We start from the raw sequence: 18,469 nt of genomic DNA on the forward strand, positions 1-18,469 counted from the left end.
CATGGCGTCCGGACACGCTCCTCGGAGAGCTGGGAGGGGGTGCGGCCCCTCCCCCCCATGGCCTCGTCCTTGCTGGGGGACACAGATGCATGCGGGCACCCACTCGCTGTGGCCAGACTGACGTGTCGGGGCTGGCTGGCAGCCTGATCTCATACACAGTGACACCTCCTGCCATCCAAGGGCACTGATACCACAGAGAAACCCGGGTCCCCCCCACGCCGAGAGCCATTTAAACATGCTGCCCTACCCCAGTGGTCTGCGTGCCGTTACCCTGCTGCAGGGCAGAGGCAGGCAGGGGAGCATGGGGCCGGGTTGGCATTTGGGAGAGAGTCCAGGCCAGACACACACCACATGCGAGGAGAGTCAAGCCGTGAGTCCCTAGCGGCAGCGGACCCCGCACTGGCCGGCCCACACTCATGCCCTCGCTCTGCCCCCAGCACATCCGCGTGGGCTGGGAGCAGCTGCTCACCACCATCGCCCGCACCATCAATGAGGTCGAGAACCAGATCCTCACCCGTGATGCCAAGGGCATCAGCCAGGAGCAGATGCAGGAGTTCCGGGCTTCCTTCAACCACTTCGACAAGGTGAGTGGCTCCCTCTGCCCCTGGCGTCTTCCCTCCCCACTGTCATCGTCCCATCCTGCCACCTCCGTCTTTGCATCTGTTCATTCACCTCACAGTGCTGAGTACTGGCCACTGCTCGCCGGGCCGGCAGGGCCCCAGCTGCTGAAGTGGGTGCACAAGGCCATCACCTTGACCTGAGGCCTGGGCATTTGTCCTTGGGAGGAGAAAGTTGGCGGCGGGGGTTGGGGTGGGGGGGTGGTTCTAAATTCTGCCCCTGTGGCCATGTATCCTTGCCAACCTACTACTGAGACCCCGGGACAGCCTGAGGCACAGCACACCTGAGATTTGTGCGCTGCTCATGCATCGGGTCCGCGGGTCCGCTGAGCACTGTAAAGATTCAGAAGGCCAGCTCCAGTCTGGCGGGCCCACTAGGAAGGCCCTGAGCACCTGAGTTTGCTGTGGTCCCCACCCACCCTGCGGGGCCCGACTGGCCATCTGCCGGCCCCCTGTGGGCGAGAGTATGCGTGCTCAGCTCCACACTGTCAGCCAGGGCCCCTGGCGTCCCAGATAGGACAGGTTGTAGTCTCCCACCCCAAATCCTGGAGGCAGGGAGAGCTCCCCGTTCCCTCCCCGGAGCCTTGGGCCTCAGTCCTCCATTCTGTACCCCTCAGCTCCCACCCCGGCTCTGGCCAAGACGTTGGGCAGGCCTCTATTCCCCCATACCCAGCCATCCCCTTGTCCATGTCCCCTCTAACTCTGTGTTTCCCCCGATGTGTTCCCCTCGCCCTGCCCCCTGCATGTGACCCTGGCCCTTCTCCCCACGTCTCCACGCTGGCCTGGTCTCCACACCGCCCCTCGCACACACCTGCCTTCGGACGCCCGGCAGGACCACGGTGGGGCGCTGGGGCCAGAGGAGTTCAAGGCCTGCCTCATCAGCCTGGGCTACGACGTGGAGAATGATCGGCAGGTACGCACCCCCCTGGGCCCCAGCGGACTGTGGCATTAACTGCTCTTCTTTCTCTCTCCTTCTCTCTGTCTCCCCTCCCTCTCGCCATTCCACCCCTTGCCATGTGTGTGCCATTTCACTGGCTCTCTTGCCTCCTCCCTGCCCTGTGTCTCTCTGGACACCTTCCCCCTTACCTGGTCTCTCGGGGCCGCCTCTGTCTCCCCGGCTCCCGCCACTGTCCTGTTTCCCTGCTGTGCACATGGGGCGGCCCCTCTTGCCTACTCTGGGCCTGGCCTCCTCTGCTGTCCCTGCGTCCTCGAGCAGAAGCAGACAGGCAGCATGGACTCCGATGACTTCAGGGCTCTGCTTATCTCCACAGGATACAGCCTGGTATGCAGCCTCTGCCTCCCCCTCGCTGCTCTGCCTCTCCTCCTCCCCCCACCCTCGCGCAGCCTCCCCCTTCCTCCTCACTGCCGCCTCCTCCTCGGGGATCCTCCCCCAGCAGAGCAGCGCAGCCTTGCTATCTTCTCCTCCACCTGTGCTGCTGTTGCTGGGCTGGGGTCTCTCCGACGACCCCTTGAGCCACCCACCTCCTTTCCTGGAAGTCTCCCGAGAGAGGAGGTCAGGCCTCTGGCTCCCTCCCCTTTTTCTTTCTCTTTCTCTCTTTCTTTCTTCCCCACCCTCTAGAGCTAAGTCATGAGCCTAGGGCTGAGGAGCAGTAGACCTATTTGACCCATTCCCCAACTCCCCACTTCCCAAAAACGTGGGTGGGAAGGTGCAGAGGGAGCACATCCCCAATCTGGGCAAGTGGGGCCCTGAGCCTGGGGAAGCTGAAACCCCTGGAGGCATGTGCCCTGGGGCCGGGCCCTGCTCTCCTGCTCGGAGGGGACAGCACCCGACCGGGCCACGCGCAGCTGTCTCAGCCCACTCAGGTGCTGTCTGTGCCCCGCCCCCCTTCCCCTCGCAGGGTGATGCCGAGTTCAACCGCATCATGAGTGTGGTTGACCCCAACCACAGCGGCCTCGTGACCTTCCAGGCCTTCATTGACTTCATGTCAAGGGAGACCACCGACACAGACACTGCCGACCAGGTCATCGCCTCCTTCAAGGTCCTGGCAGGGGACAAGGTAAGCAGCGTACCTCAGAGGCACCCTGGGGCTCGGCCGGGAGAAGCCCTGGCAGCCAGGACTGGGCGGGTGGGGGTGGCCCACAGTCACACCCTGCCGCCCCTAGAACTTCATCACGGCTGAGGAGCTTCGGAGGGAGCTGCCCCCGGACCAGGCCGAGTACTGCATCGCTCGCATGGCGCCCTACCAGGGCCCTGACGCCGTGCCCGGGGCCCTCGACTACAAGTCCTTCTCGACAGCGCTGTATGGCGAGAGTGACCTGTGAGGTTCCCCACTGGAGAAACCCTGACCGAACCCCCGTCCTCGCAGCCTCCAGGAGGGGCTGGGGGAGCCCTCGGCCCTTCTCCCCGCTCTGGGGGCCTCCCAGGCCCTGTTTTTCTGACTCTGTATCTATGCAAAGCGCTCTGTCCGTCTTCTCTGGGGGTGGGGGGTGGGCAGGGAGGGGCTGGGGCAGGCTCTCCCCTCTCTCCGTCAGTCGGCCCCCTCCCCCTGGATGGGGGTGAGGGAGACCTTCGGGGTCCACGCTTCTGGTCTGGTATATATAAGACGTGTTGTTTTGTTTTATAACTATGTGGAGGAGACTGGATTCCCACAGCGAAAACAGGTCACCTCCAGGCCCTAGGAATGCCCTCCACACCTTGTCCCTCCTTTGCCCGCCCCTCCCCTGCTCCCCACGAGGTCCCTTCAAGGCCTCCCACATCAGGCCAAAGCCCTATGTGCCTTGTCCAGGAACCGCCCAGGCCTGCGGTGGGCCCTGCAGGGGGGCCCAGCAGAGGGCGACGCAGCTGCCTGACAGGAAAGAGGACCCCACCCCCTCCCTTCTTCCCAACTTGCGGTTGCCAGGAGATGGGGGGGTGCAACTCTGCACCTCCCTTTTTCTGCAACAGGAGTAGGGTTGGCAGACCAGCCTCTCAGCCCCAGCCGGTCCCCCACCTTGCTTTGTCTGGACCTGTGTTTCCGATTTTTTAAGGACCAAAAAACAAAACAAAAAAAAAACCACAAAACAACAAACAAAAAATCCACAAAAAAAAAACTATAAAAAAAGGAATTAAAAACTTTCAGAGAATTACTATTTACTTTATTAACTTACGGATTTATTATATAAATATATATTCACCTAGCAACATATCCTTGCTGCCTCTTGCTCTCATAATGAAGACGTAGCTGATTTGCTGCCCTCCCCCAGCCCCTCACCGATTGTTCTCTGTTGTCTGTGGTTGGGCATGGGTCTCTGGGGACCCTCCTGAGGTGGAGGGTGGGCTGCCGGCCTGGCTGCCTGTTAGTTGATGGGTTTTGCTCCCTTCCCCTTCCCCCCTTTTTTGAGTTTATTCTGATTTATTTTTTTCTTGGTTTCTGGATAAACCACCCTCTGGGGACAGGATAATAAAACATGTAATATTTTTAAGAAGGATTCCTACCGTGTTCTCTCTCTTTCTCTCTCCTCTGTTCTCCGCTTCTTAGGAGAGCCACAGGAGAACCTCTTCCCAGAGCAAGGCTGGGCAAGGGAGATCCCTGTCCCCCCCCCGAGTGTGTAAACCTCAGTGCCACGGGGGACCCGCTTGAGGCCAGGCGCTGTTTCCAGTGCTAACTAGTGTGGCCTGCACCAGAAAAGGGCTGGGACCGTCCCTGCTTATAGGTGAGGAGGGCAGAGCACGGAGGAGGCAGGGACCCGCCTGGCCGAGTGGTGGGGCCAGACCTTGCCCCCCGCCCCCCGCCCCCCGCCGGCTCCCAGGGCAGCAGAGCAGCAGACCCACGTGGCAGGTGGAGGGGTCGGTGTGGCTCAGACCCCCGCCCTGTGGAACAAAGCCCAGTCCAGGCTGGGCGAGGAGAATGGGCTCCTGGCAGCACTTCGCCTCGAGCCACAGGGGTCCGTGCGGAGATCCTACGAGAAGGTAGCCACCTCCATCCACTGGGGGAGAAAAGACCCCAGGCTTGAGGCAGGGCTCTCCCGGGACTCCCGCCTGGCCCCCCGAGCCCCCCAGCCTCAGCTCACCTGTCTGCGGGTCAGGCAGACGACCCCCTCGCCTCCATCCAGGTGCCGGCTGCAGTGGCCTGTGCAGAGCGGGCGGGTTGAGCGATGCCCACCCCCGCCCCAGGCTCGTGGGAGTCCGTCCGCCCTGCCCCACCCCCGCCCCACCACGGGCAGCACTAACGGAAGATGCAGGTGAGCTGGGCCGCACAGGACACAAAGCGCTCGAAGTCCACGCGCAGACGGCTGTCCCGGTATCGGCTCGTGAGGGCCTGGGTCAGCTGGTTGTTGAGGTGGAAGCCTAGGGCAGGTGGCCTGTGAGCCCCCCCAGGGGGCCTGTTCCCCCTGGGACAGCTCCCCTCACACCTCCGCCTCCACGCTCCGTTTCCGAACGTGACAGCTTTGACCCCACCAGGCCGGGACGCCATTAGATGGAGGGATTGCACGGCGCCCGGCCCGGGCCCCTGTACAGACACTGGAGGAGTTTCCGGGCCCCCGGACATGTGTGTCGGCCCCACGTGGAGTGGGTCCGTAGCTTCACATCAGACCATTTCTGGAGAGAAATCACCTCTGGAGAAATCGCAACAGGCCTTCAAAAGCCAGAAACAGCGGTTCCTCCTCCGAGGCCCTGCAGGACTCCGGCTGCAGGATGGCCTCCCTGACCCCATGTCCAGATCCTTGGTTCTGAGGACAAGGTCCTGGCTTCCGCCGCCGCCTCAAACCTACCTATGCCCTGCTCTGTGCCTACATTCGCTATTAGGTCTTTGTCTCGTCTGTGCCTTGTTCTAGCTGCTGGGGGCCAGCCCGGGGTCGGGGGAGCCCGGGGCCCGCAGCCCTGCCTTAGCCCCGTGACCTCCCGGGCCCTTCATCCCAAGTCAGGCCTGGAAGCCCCCAGCTGCCGCCTCAGATGCAGCTTTTTGGACCACTCTCAGCGCCCCCGGTGCGGGCTCCTTCCTGGCTGGGATCCTCCGGTATCCAGGAAGTATCCAGGAAATCCCTCACTGGCTACCCCTCCCCACGGGCCCCATTGTCCTTAGCCGGCTGCCAGCCTACGCAGACACCTCACCCCCCCTCCCCCGACTCCTGCACTTGGACCTTGGGCTCCCATCTTGCCTCCCTTGTACGCGATGTTCCTTCTGCCCAGAGCACTGCTACTCCTCACCCTGCCCCCTTCAGGAAGCCTCTGAGCAGGGGAGCGCCCCCTGCTCTTCACCTGCAGCCCCAGTGCCCGCCCTGAAGCCTCTGAGCGGTCACTGTCCTTGGTGGCCCAAGGGAGGGAAGGGCGGGATCTCTGGCCCCCGCTGACTCCCCAGCCTCAGCCAGCACAGCCAGGAACAGAGCGCCAGAGCAGAGCCGGGGTTTGGGGGAGGCGGGTGGTGCAGAGCGTGGCTGAGGGGCGGCAGGTCATCTTTGCCGGTCCCCTGCCCTGATCTGTCCCCCACTTCCAGGCCTCTGGAGCTTGCTTCCTGCTGATCTGCTCCCTGGTCCTCCCTCTTACACAGTGTGACCCTGTCGGCTCTGGCCCTCCTCACACCCTGACGCTGGACCTGCCTCACCCTCCTCCCTCTCGTACCTATTAAAGAAAAAAATTTGTTTTAAAGACCCTAGATGCTCATGAGACCTCATGGGGCTTTACTGCCTCCCTCCACTGATCTCTGATCTGTGACCACCCTCCGTCCTCCAGCCGCACTAGCCCGTCCTCATTTCCAAGACCTGGCCCCCCGAAGCTGTTCCAGCAGGGCTCATGCTCTCACCTCAGGGCCTTTGTATTGGCTGTTCCTTCTGTCAAGACTACACCTGCCACTGTGTCCCCCAGGCTCAGTCCCCCTCCTTCAGGTCTGCTCAAATAGCACCTGGGTCCTTCCCTGAGCACTGTGCCTCCGGCCACAAGCCCCTCCCCCACCACCCCCCTTCTCTTTCTTCCATAGCTGCACCATCTGACCCATTCTGCTTGTCTGTCTGTACTGCCAGGATGCCACCCCCCTCAGCACTTCCTCAGTCTCCTGCCTGGAAGAATGCCAAGAATGTGCACCAGGTGCCCAGTAACCCCGACAAGTGGTGCCAGCTTTCCATCTGCCCTCACCCTCTTGCCTCTACTTCTGAGTACCCGGGACTCCGTGTCAGCCCGTGTGCCACACCTCCCAACATTCTCGCTCCCTCGGGGCCTCCGGCTTCTCAGACCGGGAAACAGCCAGGCGGCAGCCTCCCACCTCCCCTTGTTGGAGGAGCCCTGGGGTGGGGGCTGAGGGTCTGGGGAGTCCCCTCCATGCATGGACTCAACTTGCTAGGGAGCACAGGAAAAGCTTTGCTCCCTGGCTCCGCCCCCTGGGGAGGATTTTGTGCCACACAGACGAGGGGACTGTCCTACCTCCTTTCTGAAACCCTTCGGTGGCGGGGGTGGGGGGTGCCCTCCGGGCCCTCTGCGCGCAGTCGGGAGCCAGTGCTTGCACCTCCACCACCTCCACCACCCCCCGCCCCTGGCCCCTGCAAGAGCTGGTAACAAACTACGTGGGCTTCGAGACTGGCGGTGGGTGAGCAGAGCACAGAGCGTCGGAGGGGGAGCAGATCCCGTCCCCAACACCCGCCCCCGCCCCCGCCGTACCTGCCGCATTCAGTGCCAGCCTCAGCTCGTAGGAGTTCATGGTTCCAGAGGCGTCCTCATCGAACTTGTCGAATGTGGCCTGGGTCGGGAGCTATAGGTCAGTCCCAACCCCTGGCCCTCCCTAGGAGGCCAGTCAGCCTGGGTTCCCACCCCAGCTCCCTTTCTTCCTGGCTTGGTGCCCTGGGCAAGCAGCTCTGCCTCTCTAAGCCCATCTCACAGTCTCTAAAATGGGTATAATAGTAACAGCTAGAATAGGGTCATGAGGACAAGCTGAGCGTCTACCCACGAGGGGCTTTGTGAGGGCTCAGCAAACAGCGGCTTACTGCTCACCAGTACAGGGAGGCTTGGAACCTTTCCTCCTCCCCAGGACCCAGGGCAGTGGGAACGAATGCCTCCCACTAGCAAAGGCCTCTCAGAGGGGAGGTGACTTGCCTGAGTTCACACACCCAGAGAGGGGCTGAGCCGGGAGCTAGGACTTCAACTCCAGACCAGAACCTGTGCTTTCCATCCCCAAGCTATTTAGTGCCCCTAAAGGGACCACAGAAGGGCAGGTGCCGCAAGGGCATCCCAGCCAGATCCCTCCAAGTTGTCCCTCAAGATGGATGCGGCCCACATCCTCCCCTGGGACCCTGCTAGTCAGCAGAGCACCTATGTCCTGACTAGTAACAGTGCCTCACCTTCCTGGAGGAGGTGGCCCCCCCAAACTTCCGACCTTACCTGCCACTCCAGGAGATGGCCCCAGAGCTGCTGAAAGTGATGCAGGGTGAGGCTCTGTCCGTTCTGGGGAGGAGGCAGCTGGTTAAAATCCATATCCCCAGAAGGGGGACAGAGGCCCCAACATCCCCACCCTCCCTACCCAGACACTGCCCCCTTCATATACCCCGAAACAACGCAGCAGCTGCTCACAGGTCCTGAGCCCAATCTCGGCAGAGGTCCGGGCAGAGGTCCAGGCGCGGGCCCTGGCTACAGGAAACAGAAAAACCCCAGTACTTCCTGCGTGTTTACCATCACTGGGATCTGAGCCCAGGCAAGGGGGTTCCAAGTCCCCTCATGGCAGCTACACTCCCTGCCTCCCTTAGAGGAAGGGAAGGCTCATGAGTGGCTGTGGCCTTGGCCCTGAGTCCTGCCACAGGACCCATATGTGGGAAGACACTGTCAGGCTGAGTGCAGGGCTCCCGTGGCCTGATTCCCTGTGGCACCACGGATTAACACACCTAGGGGGCTCCGTGGGGTCCGCCCCCATCTGCAACTCACCAGGCTCCAGGGCAATACTTAATAAGATCTGGAGCTGAGAGGCGCTGAGTGCTTCCTCCTGGTCAAGGAGAAAGCCAGTGGTAAGGCTACTCACTCAGGCAGCCATTCAACACAGCCCCTCTAGCCTGCTGGGCACTGCTGGGGACACAGCAGAGACAGAGGGCTCATGGTCCAGGGGGAGAGTGAGAGACACCTGTCCCCAGAGCTGACTGCTGGGCTGCAGGGGGGAAGCACTGGGCTGTGGGAGTCCACAGCCAGCATGCAGCTGACCAGCCTGGGAGGGAATCCCGAAGAGATTCCAAGAAATCCCACAGGAGAAAGATGAGGCCATAGCCAGGGCAGGGACGAGGAGAAGGCAGTCCAGGCAGAGGCACAGACAGGGCAAGGGCCCTGAGGCAGGGATGAGCAGTGAGCATTTTGAGAGTAAAGAGATTTAAGCACAGAGAGAAACTAAAGCAAAATGAACCCGCCCCCCACCCCAGGATAAGGAAGGGGCCCCAGAGGAGGGGTGGACCCCTATTAGCCCTGGCCCAGCCCCCTCACCTCTCCTGCCAATTCCTGAAACAGCTGCTCCAGCCCCAGTTCCAGGGGCATGTACGGGACCTGTGGGCAGGGGGAGTTCAGTGCGGGCCGAGGGGACCCCTCCCCGCCCCCTCCCCCCATTCCGGCGGCCCCGCACCATGAGGGCCTGCAGGTCGGCACTGATGACGTCATCAATCTCCCTGCCAATGACAAGGGGGCATCAGGGAGTCGGGGGTGGGGCCCCGGGCCGATCCCCGCGGGGAGGGGTGGTGTCCCGAGGTTCTGGGGCTCCGGCCCAGGGAACCCCGAGGGGGCGGTCTAGGGCACCCCCGGCTCACACAGCGGTGTGGCGGCGCTCGGAGAAGACGCGCAGCGTGAAGTCGGCCTCGTCGCCGGCGTGGGCGGCGCTGGGCACCACCAAGTAGTGGCCGGGGCGCAGGCGGCAGCGGCGGCTCACGTCGCGGCGGGCGCAGAAGGGCGAGCGGTCGGCGCGCAGCAGGCCCGGCAGGAGCTCGCGGCTGAGCGGGGAGTCCCACAGGCCCAGCAGCTGCGGGCAGGGGCGCTGAGCTCCAGCTCCCGCCCACCCGCAGCCGCTCCCGCCCGGCCTCGCCCTCCCCACTCCGCCGCAGCCCATCGGAGCCCCCGGGGGCCGCGCCCGGTGACCCTGCGCCCGGGGTCCCCACAGAGACCCACCTCCTCTGGGATCTGGAAGAAGCAAGAGCAAGCGAGTGAGGGCCCTTGGCGGTGGCGGCCACCCTTCAGAGCCCCCTCCACAGCTCCCTTGCTTTTCTTCCCCTTCCCCCTGCCCCCCTGTCCCTGACCTGCTGGACCCTCTCCCATTGGTGCCCCCACGGCCCCTCTGCTCCGCAGCACCCCCTCCCTGGTCCTCAGCGCCTCGGACTCCCCGCTGCCCTGCAGACAGACCCCCAGCGCTCTCTGCGCCCTCCAGACCTCAGTTTCTCCCTGAACCCGCTCCTCGTTCCCCCAGCTCTCTCGCTCCAGTCTCTGAGCCCCACGCCCCAGGCCTCCCCAGCCCCTTCCATGGCTCCCCATCCCCACTGCTCCCACCCAGCCCCAGGGTCCCACCTGGAACACGTGGAAGCCCACAGTGAGGTAGGTGAGGCCCTGGGCCCTCAGGCGCCGCCGATTACGCTGGATGAGTGACAGAAGGACAGTGCACTTGGGGATGCGTCCCCCCCTGGCCGGGCCCCATGCTCCTGCTGCCCCCCAACCCCCCCAAGGCCCCTCCTCATCATCTTCCTCCTCATCAGGCTCCAGCAGCGTCAGTCGGAACTGGGGGTTGGTCCAGAAGGTTTCTAACAGAGAAGAAAGAAATGGGGTGCCCTGGCCTGCCACAGCCCACCCCTTCCCCTGCCAGGTGCCCTCCAGGCCTCACCAGTGCCGGGCAGGCTCCCGCCAGAGTTGAAACCGCGCACCCAGCGGCCTTGGAAGATGTGGATGTGCCAGCCGCCTCCAGCTGGGCTCGGGCCCAACACCTCCGGGCTCAGCGAGCAGATCTGGACGGTGTTGAAGTGGCGGAGGAAGTCCTTCAGCTCCATCCTGCACAGGGGCCGGTGGTCAGACCCTCCCCAGGGCACCAGTCTCCCAGACATCTCAGGACCCCAGAAGGACCCCCAAATCACAATCCCCGAGTTCCCTAATCATCACCAAGTACCCCTCGGTCTGCCAAATGGTACCCTGTCTCCAGAAATGGCCCCCAGATCCCAGCGCCCTCCAGCCCCCGCCCCCCACGATTTCTCCAAGTCCCCGGAAATGCCCCACGTATAGTCAAGACCCACACACTCCCCCCACCTATTGTCAAATTGCCTTCAGCCCCCAAATATCAAGACCGTCAGACTTTCAACTGCCAACAAGCATCCTTCAGCCCCTCAGCAGCACCAAACATACAGAAATGCCCCAGATGTCACCAAGCCTCCCCCAATTACCCACCCCCTTCAACCCTCCAAAAATTACTGCACCTCCCAGTTTCCCTAATATTGCTGCTAATCAACTCCCCTAAGTAGAGTGCAACCCCAAAGTTACCACCATAAGGACAGTTTCTATGACCCCATTCCCCGTCCCTTCAGGAAGGCTTCACCCCCTCCCTGCGCCCCTTTGGCCTGACGCTGGTCCAGAGGCGGGTGGGGACCTTGGACCACTCACCAGAACTCGCCATCCTCCTTTTTCACCAGCAGGGCCTCTCGCCACTCTGCCGGGAGCGCGTCCCAGCGCGGGCAGCTGGGGAGACGGGGGTGTGAGGATTGGGCCGGGGGGTCTGAGCCCCCCTGACCCGGTTCTCTCTCCCAAATCCATCTTACCTGTCGCTCCAGGCGCCAGTCCACTCCACACGGCCCCATGGGTTCCGAAGCCGCAACAGCCGCACCTTGGTGAAGCCCAGGGTCACCTGAGGGCAGCATGGTCAGTGGGGGTGGCTCCGGGGCACCCCTGTAGCCCACTCGTGGGGGATACTCACCTTGTATGTGCCAGTGACGGAGTACGCATGTCCCTTGACCAGCCCATCTTCTGTGCGGTACTCACCCCGATCGCTCTGAGCAGAGGGCACGGGACGGTGAGGCCACGGTGGGGGACACAAGCGTGGCTGCTCTTCTCTGCCCCTCACCTCCCCTCACTCCAGCCTCCTGCCACCAAAGCTCCCAACTGAATGACACGGGGCTCCAAAAGGACATAGAATTGGTGAGTGAAAGCGAGAGAGGAAGATGGAGACAAGACAAAAATACATGAGGAGAACAGAGACACAGAACAGGCAGACGGACCAAAAGAGGCAGAGAAACATGAAGGACAGGGAGTCAGTCAGTGAGCACAGGATTAAGCAAAGAAGGAGCAAAGGAATTAGACCAACTCAGTGAACAACTGAGCATATGACTGGGCCGCAGATGAACGCGGGACTCCAGCCGAGCCCGTGGAAATCAATCCTAGGCCTTCTGCTGAAATTCTCAGAAAGAAGCTTTGCCGTTTTTTTTAAACCACTGAGGGGTGGTAGGAGGGCCCCTGCAGCTGTGCGGGCCCCTTTTGTGGCCATGAAGGGAATGCCTGCCCAGGAGTGAAGCTAACCCAGAACAAGGAATAGAAAAAACACATTCTCCGCATCTGCTAAGCACCCGGATTCAGCTATGCCTGAAGCTTCTTTAATGAGAGCAAATAAATCGCCTTTGACTTGCTCGAGTTTGATGGGTGAGGGGTACTAGCCAACAATGAACACAGACAGGAGGACACAGGCCACCTCCCCACTGCAGCCCTGACTGCGCTCTGGCCCTGGTGGGGGTCTCCATGCTAGTCAGGCTCTCACCAGGGCAGTGGCTCCCACAAGGGACTCCTTGGCCAGGGCATGGCGCACTGCAGAGAAGAGCCCTGGGATGTCTTGCCTCAGGTAGAGCACCTCACCCACGCCGCCTGTGAAGTCCACGAAAGCCTCATTCATGTGGCCGCCTCGCATCACCTCATAGGAACCGTGGAGCCTGCAGAAGCAGGTGTCGGGGGAGTGTCTGAGGCCCGCACGAGCATCTCACACACACCCCTGGGACCTGGGGGCCTCTGGCCCAGGGCATGGGGGGCCCGGGGATTATCCCTAACATTTGCAGACTCCTGAGGTGGCCTGCGGTTCACTCTGGAAGCCCTTGGAAATCAGGCCTGTGGTCCCTGGGCCACTAGGACTGGGCATTTGGGGGATCACAGGAGAACTCGGTCAGAATTCTGGGCATCCCGGGGGCTGTCTCTGAAACTCTGAGTCTCCGGGAGATGCCTGCTTTGGGAGTAATCTCTGTGGGGCTTGTCAGGGATTTCAGAGCCTCGGGATGGAGAAAAGCAAAAATCGAAGGTTCCAGCGATTACAGTCATATTTGAGAGGTGTGGGGTGCCTGGCAGGGACTCAGTCAGTTAAGCGCCTGCCTCTGGCTCAGGTCATGAGCTCAGGGTCCTGGGATGGAGCCCCGTGTTGGTCTTCCTGCTCAGCGGGGAGTCTGCTACTCTGTGCTCCCCTGCCCTGGACTTGTTCTCTCTCTCTCCCTCAAATAAATAAATAAAATCTTCTTAAAAATTTGGGAGATGCTTTGGGTTTCTCAATGGATCAGGAGAGAGCTTCTGAGATTACAGGCCCCCAAGAGGATAAATCTTGGGTTTAGCAGCTCCGGGGCCTGAGAGATGAGATTTCAGGCTCCTGGACTGTGAGTGTCCATGGGTCTCTAGGAACGTGCCTCTAGGGAGATGTCTAGGATTTGGAGGGAGGTCCTCAGGGAATGGTGTGACATTAGGGTCCTGGGCACCGTGACCTGGAGCAGGACCCCTGGCAGGGTGTCTAGAGGATCCCAGAAGCTGGGGGTCTCTGGGGTTCCCTTGCCAGCTGGGGAGGTGTGCCAGAGTCCTTACTTGGCATAGGCCTTCTCCAGCAGCGGGGCCCAGAACTCGTTCCGCTGATGCGACCGCACGAACATCAGCTTCCCTTCACGCACCGGCAGCCTGTCGTCCACCACGACGTCCACCCAGCGGCCAAACTGCCAGAGCTGGTGGGAGGAGGGCAGGGCGCAGGCTTGGCTCCCAGCTCGCAACTGTGCCTGGACCCCATCTTCTGACCCCCAGCCCTACTGCACCAGTCTAAGAATTACAGCCCCCAGGCAACCAAGCCAACTAGGAGATCCGTGGTCCCATGGGGGATACGGAGGCACAAACCAAGGATCTTTACCTGGAAATGGAAGACACCTGCATAGTCATCTTGGAAACCCTGTCCAGGGGGGACCACCCGGCACAGGAGTCGGGGATACAGAGTGAGGGAGGCAGCGGCCGCAAGAAACCAGCAGTTACCTGGGAGGAAAGCCGAGGATGGGGTGAGGATGGAAAGGGGGAGACTGAGGTCTCCCCTGGGGAGAGGAGAGTCTGAGGGGTGGACCCAGGGGCCCAGCTGCAGGAGCCCAGCTACAGCCTCTGCCAGATCTGGGAGCCCAGGATGGGTTCGGGGGTCTTACCTAGGCGCCCCTGACACACGTCTGTTCGGCTCATGTCCTCACAGATGAACTGGGGCTCAGCGCAAAACTCCTGGGAGGCATGGGGGGAGTCCAGGCCTCAGCCAGGAAAGGGAGAGAAGGAGCGACTGAGAGGTCCAATGCCTGGGTCCCCTCCTGCCTTCACCGCTCCAGAGTAATGAGCACCTCCAACCCCAAGAGAGGCTTGTAAAGCCTGTGGGCAGGCATCTGGGCCTCTCCAGACCCCACAGTCAGAACTCCCAGCCCTCCTCTTCACATCCAGGCCCCAGTCCCCTCCTCCCTCAGACCCAGGAGCCCAGCCCCCCAGCCCCTCCTCCCTCAGACCCAGGGGCCCAGGCCCCCACAGCCCCCTCCTTCCTCAGACCCAGGAACCCAGCCCCCTCCAGCCCCTCCTCCCTCAGACCCAGGAACCCAGCCCCTACAGCCCTCAGCCACACATTACATGGGGTCTCTTCCATTCCACCCCTTTCGCCTTCTCTGAGTCTGGCCCCAGCTCATCGTAGCCAAGGGCATCAGGGCCAGCAGGGAAGTAGGGATCTCGGAACAGGATCCCCTCCTCCAGGCAGGCTGCTCGGATGGCCTCGAATCTCTGGCCCCGAAAGGGCTTTGGGCCTCTGGTTCCGGGCCCTGACTCTTCGTCCACCAGCTGGATGGTGACCCGTCCGCTGCCACACGCCATCTGGACAGTCTGCACTCAGAGGCTGGCCCCAGGCTCTTTAACCTCCTGACTCACGGGGGCGGGGCTTCCCCTCCATCTGAGCCCCAATGGGGGTCTTTAGGCCACGGGGAGCTGGCCCTTGTTAATACTAATTGATGGTTTGGGGTGCCACAGAGCAGGGGACGCCTCTGCGGTGGTTTCCTGCCCAGGGCGTGGGGCCTTCAGTTGTGGCCAGGGTGGAAGCTTAATGGGCTTGGCCCACAGCAAGAGGGAAGGCGGGCAGAGCTGAGGGAGGACCGGCTAACCCTGAGAGAGGGCCTGGAAGGAGGTCAGTGTGGGGGTGTGTTTCTGCCATCTTGCCCCTGCCTCTCCCTCTGCGGGGTTGGGGGTGTGGGGGGCAGGGAAGGGCGGCACACTGACCCTGTGTCTCCATCTCTCCCTGTCTCTCCATCTGCCAGTTTCTCTCTCTCCCATCGTGTCTATTTCTGCCTCCATCTCTGTCCTTCTCTCTCGTCTCCTTTTGTCTTCCCCTGGTGCGTTTTGGTCTTTCTGTGTGGCTGTCTCTCCCTGCACCTTCGGTCTTGCCATGCCTCCCTGTCCTTCCCTCTGCACCCTTTTCCCTGCCCTGTAGCTGCTCAGTGCCCCGGGGCCCCTGGGGCTCACTCCTCCTGAGCCACCAGGACCCTGTCTCCCCCCTTTCCCGACAAAGCAGACCTCAGCCTGCTCGCCCCACACAGGGCTGACTATGGACGATCCACTCTGCTCCTACTGGCCCTGGGTTGGGAGCCAGTCCCACCAGTAACCATGACCCCGACCCTAGCCCCACGAAGCTCGGGGTCCAGTGGAGTAGTGTTTCCCCCAGAGGAAGAAGGAGCCATTGGAAGAAACGTTAGAAGTAGGTTCTGAGAGGCCAGAAACTCACCAGTTTGGGTCCCAGCAGACTTCCATCCTCCAGGGATGGGGGTGGGGGGTTGTCTCCTGCACGGACAGAACCTTGTCACCTCTGTGGCAAGGGACGGTACTGAGTCCTCTGGTGTCCTTCCCTCCAAACAGATCAACAGATAATGTTTGAGCCCCCAGCTGTGTGAAAACAAGATGTCTTCCTGTAGAAGTACCCAGGCCACCCCCAGCCCTCCACCCCTGTCATGTGAGGCAGGTGACAGTGATTTGGAGCATCTGCCAGGGTAGGAGCCGAAGGGCCAGGGTTCAAATCTAGGCTCTGCCACTTAGCACCGTGTGTCTTGGGCAAGTCACTTAAGCTCTCTGCGCCTCAGTTTCCTCATCTCTACAGTGGGAGCAGTAACAGGACTGACCTCAGCGCGTTGTTGGGAGAATCGAACAAGTTAATCTGTGGGACAGGTTCCGAGCAGCACTGGTGCTCAGTAAACATGCGCTGCTGGGACTATGTCTGGGGGCCCATCCCCCAGACTGTGACAGATCACCTCTGGCTGCTGCTTCTGCCATTTCCACAGCCACTCCTGCCACCCTGCTCCACACATTTCCCACCTGTTGAGGTCACAGCCCTCTCCCCTATACTGGGCATTGATGGAATAAAACCTGCCTGACATCTCGCAGTGAGCAGGAAACAACTCACTGTGATCCCAGACCATTCCACTGCCACCCCGCGGCCCTTCTTGGCCTTCGTTGGCAGGTCCCGGCTGGCTGCTGCTCATCCTAGCTTCCGGACACCTGCCTTGTCGCCAGGCTCTAGTCACATCCCACAAACAAGAGTTTTCTTGATCGCTTCCCACATGTCTTACACCCAGGGTACAAGTAAGCTTGTCTTCCTGGACCAACCTAAGAAAAACGCACTCATGCCGGCGTAGTGGAAGTCTGTTGCTTTGTGAGCCCAGCACCCCCTACCTCTTCCTCTGGAATCAGAACCTCCATTATGTTTTGGGGATCCACGGATCCCTTCTTCTCAAGCTCTGAGGCTCTTGGAGGGCTGGCCCCGCCCCCTGACTCCAGGGCGGAGAGTTTGACCCAAACCAGCCAGTCAGAGAAGCGCATTCCTGGCCACGCCCCTTCCCTGTTCATCCCTGGGGACTCAAGGCAGGGCTTCTCTTTCCCTGGGACCCCTAGGCCGGTGGGACGAAAACCCGAAGCGGCCAGACTCAACCTTGAATCTTGGCAACCTTGTCGGGAGACCGGCCAGAGAACCGCTGAGCGAAGCAGCGCCAGGCCACGCAGAGAGAAAGATTCGCATGAGCATATAGAATCCTTCGATCCGGATGCGCTAGAAACCAGACTGACATTAAAGGAGCCAACAAATTCTCCTCCTCTCTTTTTCCCAGTTTCAGTTTCCACTTGTCTTTTTTTGTCACTAGCAACCAAAAGAAACCTTCCAATTTGGCTGGCATGATTTCTGCAACTGTGCACCAGCCGGAATGTGCTGGACATCAGCTTCTTGGGGAGTAGGAGACCCCACACAGCCGTGGAGTTAAGGAGTCAGGTGCCAATTTACTCTGGGTCTACCCCCACCCCACCCCGCCACGCCTCCTCACCTAATCCGAAAAGTAGAGAGAGTGTTCCTGCTTCATCAAGTTAAGGCTGCCCCTGAGCCATTAAAAAAAAAAAAAAAAAAAGCAAAACTACCTAAAACACTATCATGAGGGGCACCTGGGTGGCTCAGTCAGCTGAGCGGCAGACTCGTGATTTCAGCTCAGCTCCTGATCTCGGGGTTGTGGGACGGAGCCCCATGTGGGCTTTAGGTTCAGCGGGGAGTCCGCTTACCTCCCTCACCCGCTCTTGCACACTCTCTCTCTCCAATAAATAAGTAAAATAAATAATAAATAAATTTAATAAATAATAAATAAATAAATAAATAAATAAATAAATAAATAAAAAGAAAACACTATCATTAGAATGAAAAGTCCCACTCCTGCGGACAGCTGATACCTTACACAGGTAATATAGAGCAAGTGCTTGCTACTTACGGAACATTTTGCACCAGGCTCCGCGCCTGGCACTTCACAAATATCTAATCTTGACGTAAACCTTGAGAAGGACGTCAGTCAGCTCTAGGTGCTGGGGGAATTACCACGGCTGGGGGCAGCATTTATGTATGAAGGGCTGGAGCCCGAGACTCCCAGATCAGGGAGTCAGGTTCTGGTTAGGTTCTGGTGGGAGCGCTCTTCCAGGCTGGCCAGCGGCCTCGTTCGTGCTGCGTGCGCCTTCCCGAGGCGGAGAGCGCCAGCTGCGAACAGGAGCTCCAGTGTCTCTTCCTCTGCTTCCAAAGGCCCCATCTTGAGGGGGAGGGTAGGTCCCGCCCTCAAGGTCTCAGGCAAACCTAATCTCCTTCAAGGCCCCTGTCTTAAAACCATCATATGCGGGGTGGGGGGGTGGGGGGTGGTGGTGGTTAGGGCTTCAACGGAGGAATTCTCTGGGCGGGGACACAAAGAGCGATAAGGTTTACAGATGAGAAGGCTGAGGCACAGAGGAGTGGGGTGCTTTTCCTGGGCTCTCACAGTTCCAGAATCAGGATTTGAACTTGACGGTCTGGCTCACTGGTTATACTATATGGCCTCTCAAAAGATTAGTATTCAGAATATATAAAGAGCTCCGAGGGCGCCTGAGTGGCTCAGTGGGTTAAAGCCTCTGCCTTTGGCTCAGGTCATTATCCCAGGGTCCTAGGATGGAGCCCTACATCGGGCTCTCTGCTCGGCAGGGAGCCTGCTTCCTCCTCTTTCTCTCTCTCTGATTGCCTACTTGAGATCTCTATCTGTCAAATAAATAAATAAAATCTTAAAAAAAAAAAGCTCCAATAAAGAAACCACCACTGACTCAATAGAAAGTGGGCAGAAGACATGAATAAGCAATCACGGAATCAGCGTCC

The 18,469-nt window shown here is 60.5% G+C and overlaps 2 protein-coding genes across 5 annotated transcripts in view; one reads left to right on the plus strand and one right to left on the minus strand.

Annotated features, from left to right (window-relative positions):
• ACTN4 (actinin alpha 4) overlaps positions 1-4,046 on the plus strand; it is a 69,191-nt gene extending 65,145 nt beyond the window's left edge. For 2 of the 4 annotated variants that reach the window (XM_047709824.1, XM_047709825.1), the window contains exons 18-21: positions 438-584; positions 1,450-1,530; positions 2,477-2,635; positions 2,742-4,046. In XM_047709824.1, the coding sequence (XP_047565780.1) occupies positions 438-584; positions 1,450-1,530; positions 2,477-2,635; positions 2,742-2,900 (546 nt within the window). In that variant the 3' untranslated portion in view covers positions 2,901-4,046. Of the gene's footprint in view, positions 1-437; positions 585-1,449; positions 1,531-1,833; positions 1,900-2,476; positions 2,636-2,741 lie in introns of all 4 variants that reach the window. The other 2 variants (XM_047709828.1, XM_047709826.1) reach the window with 2 other exon arrangements.
• A 336-nt stretch (positions 4,047-4,382) lies between these two features.
• On the minus strand, positions 4,383-14,655 carry CAPN12 (calpain 12). Its single transcript, XM_047709829.1, has 21 exons — positions 14,419-14,655; positions 13,959-14,028; positions 13,679-13,797; positions 13,366-13,499; positions 12,290-12,458; positions 11,456-11,530; positions 11,301-11,386; positions 11,146-11,220; positions 10,379-10,542; positions 10,069-10,298; positions 9,676-9,687; positions 9,321-9,529; positions 9,140-9,182; positions 9,004-9,063; positions 8,461-8,518; positions 8,087-8,169; positions 7,924-7,986; positions 7,207-7,285; positions 4,789-4,905; positions 4,629-4,687; positions 4,383-4,544 (listed from the first exon to the last, which is right to left on the minus strand). Exons 1-21 carry the CDS (start codon positions 14,653-14,655, stop codon positions 4,518-4,520), a joined length of 2,169 nt encoding a protein of 722 aa, XP_047565785.1. The 3' UTR covers positions 4,383-4,517.
• Positions 14,656-18,469: the final 3,814 nt, after the last annotated feature.

This window comes from Lutra lutra, chromosome 17 (assembly GCF_902655055.1).
Source record: "Lutra lutra chromosome 17, mLutLut1.2, whole genome shotgun sequence".
In the NCBI taxonomy this organism is placed as follows: Eukaryota; Metazoa; Chordata; class Mammalia; order Carnivora; family Mustelidae; genus Lutra; species Lutra lutra.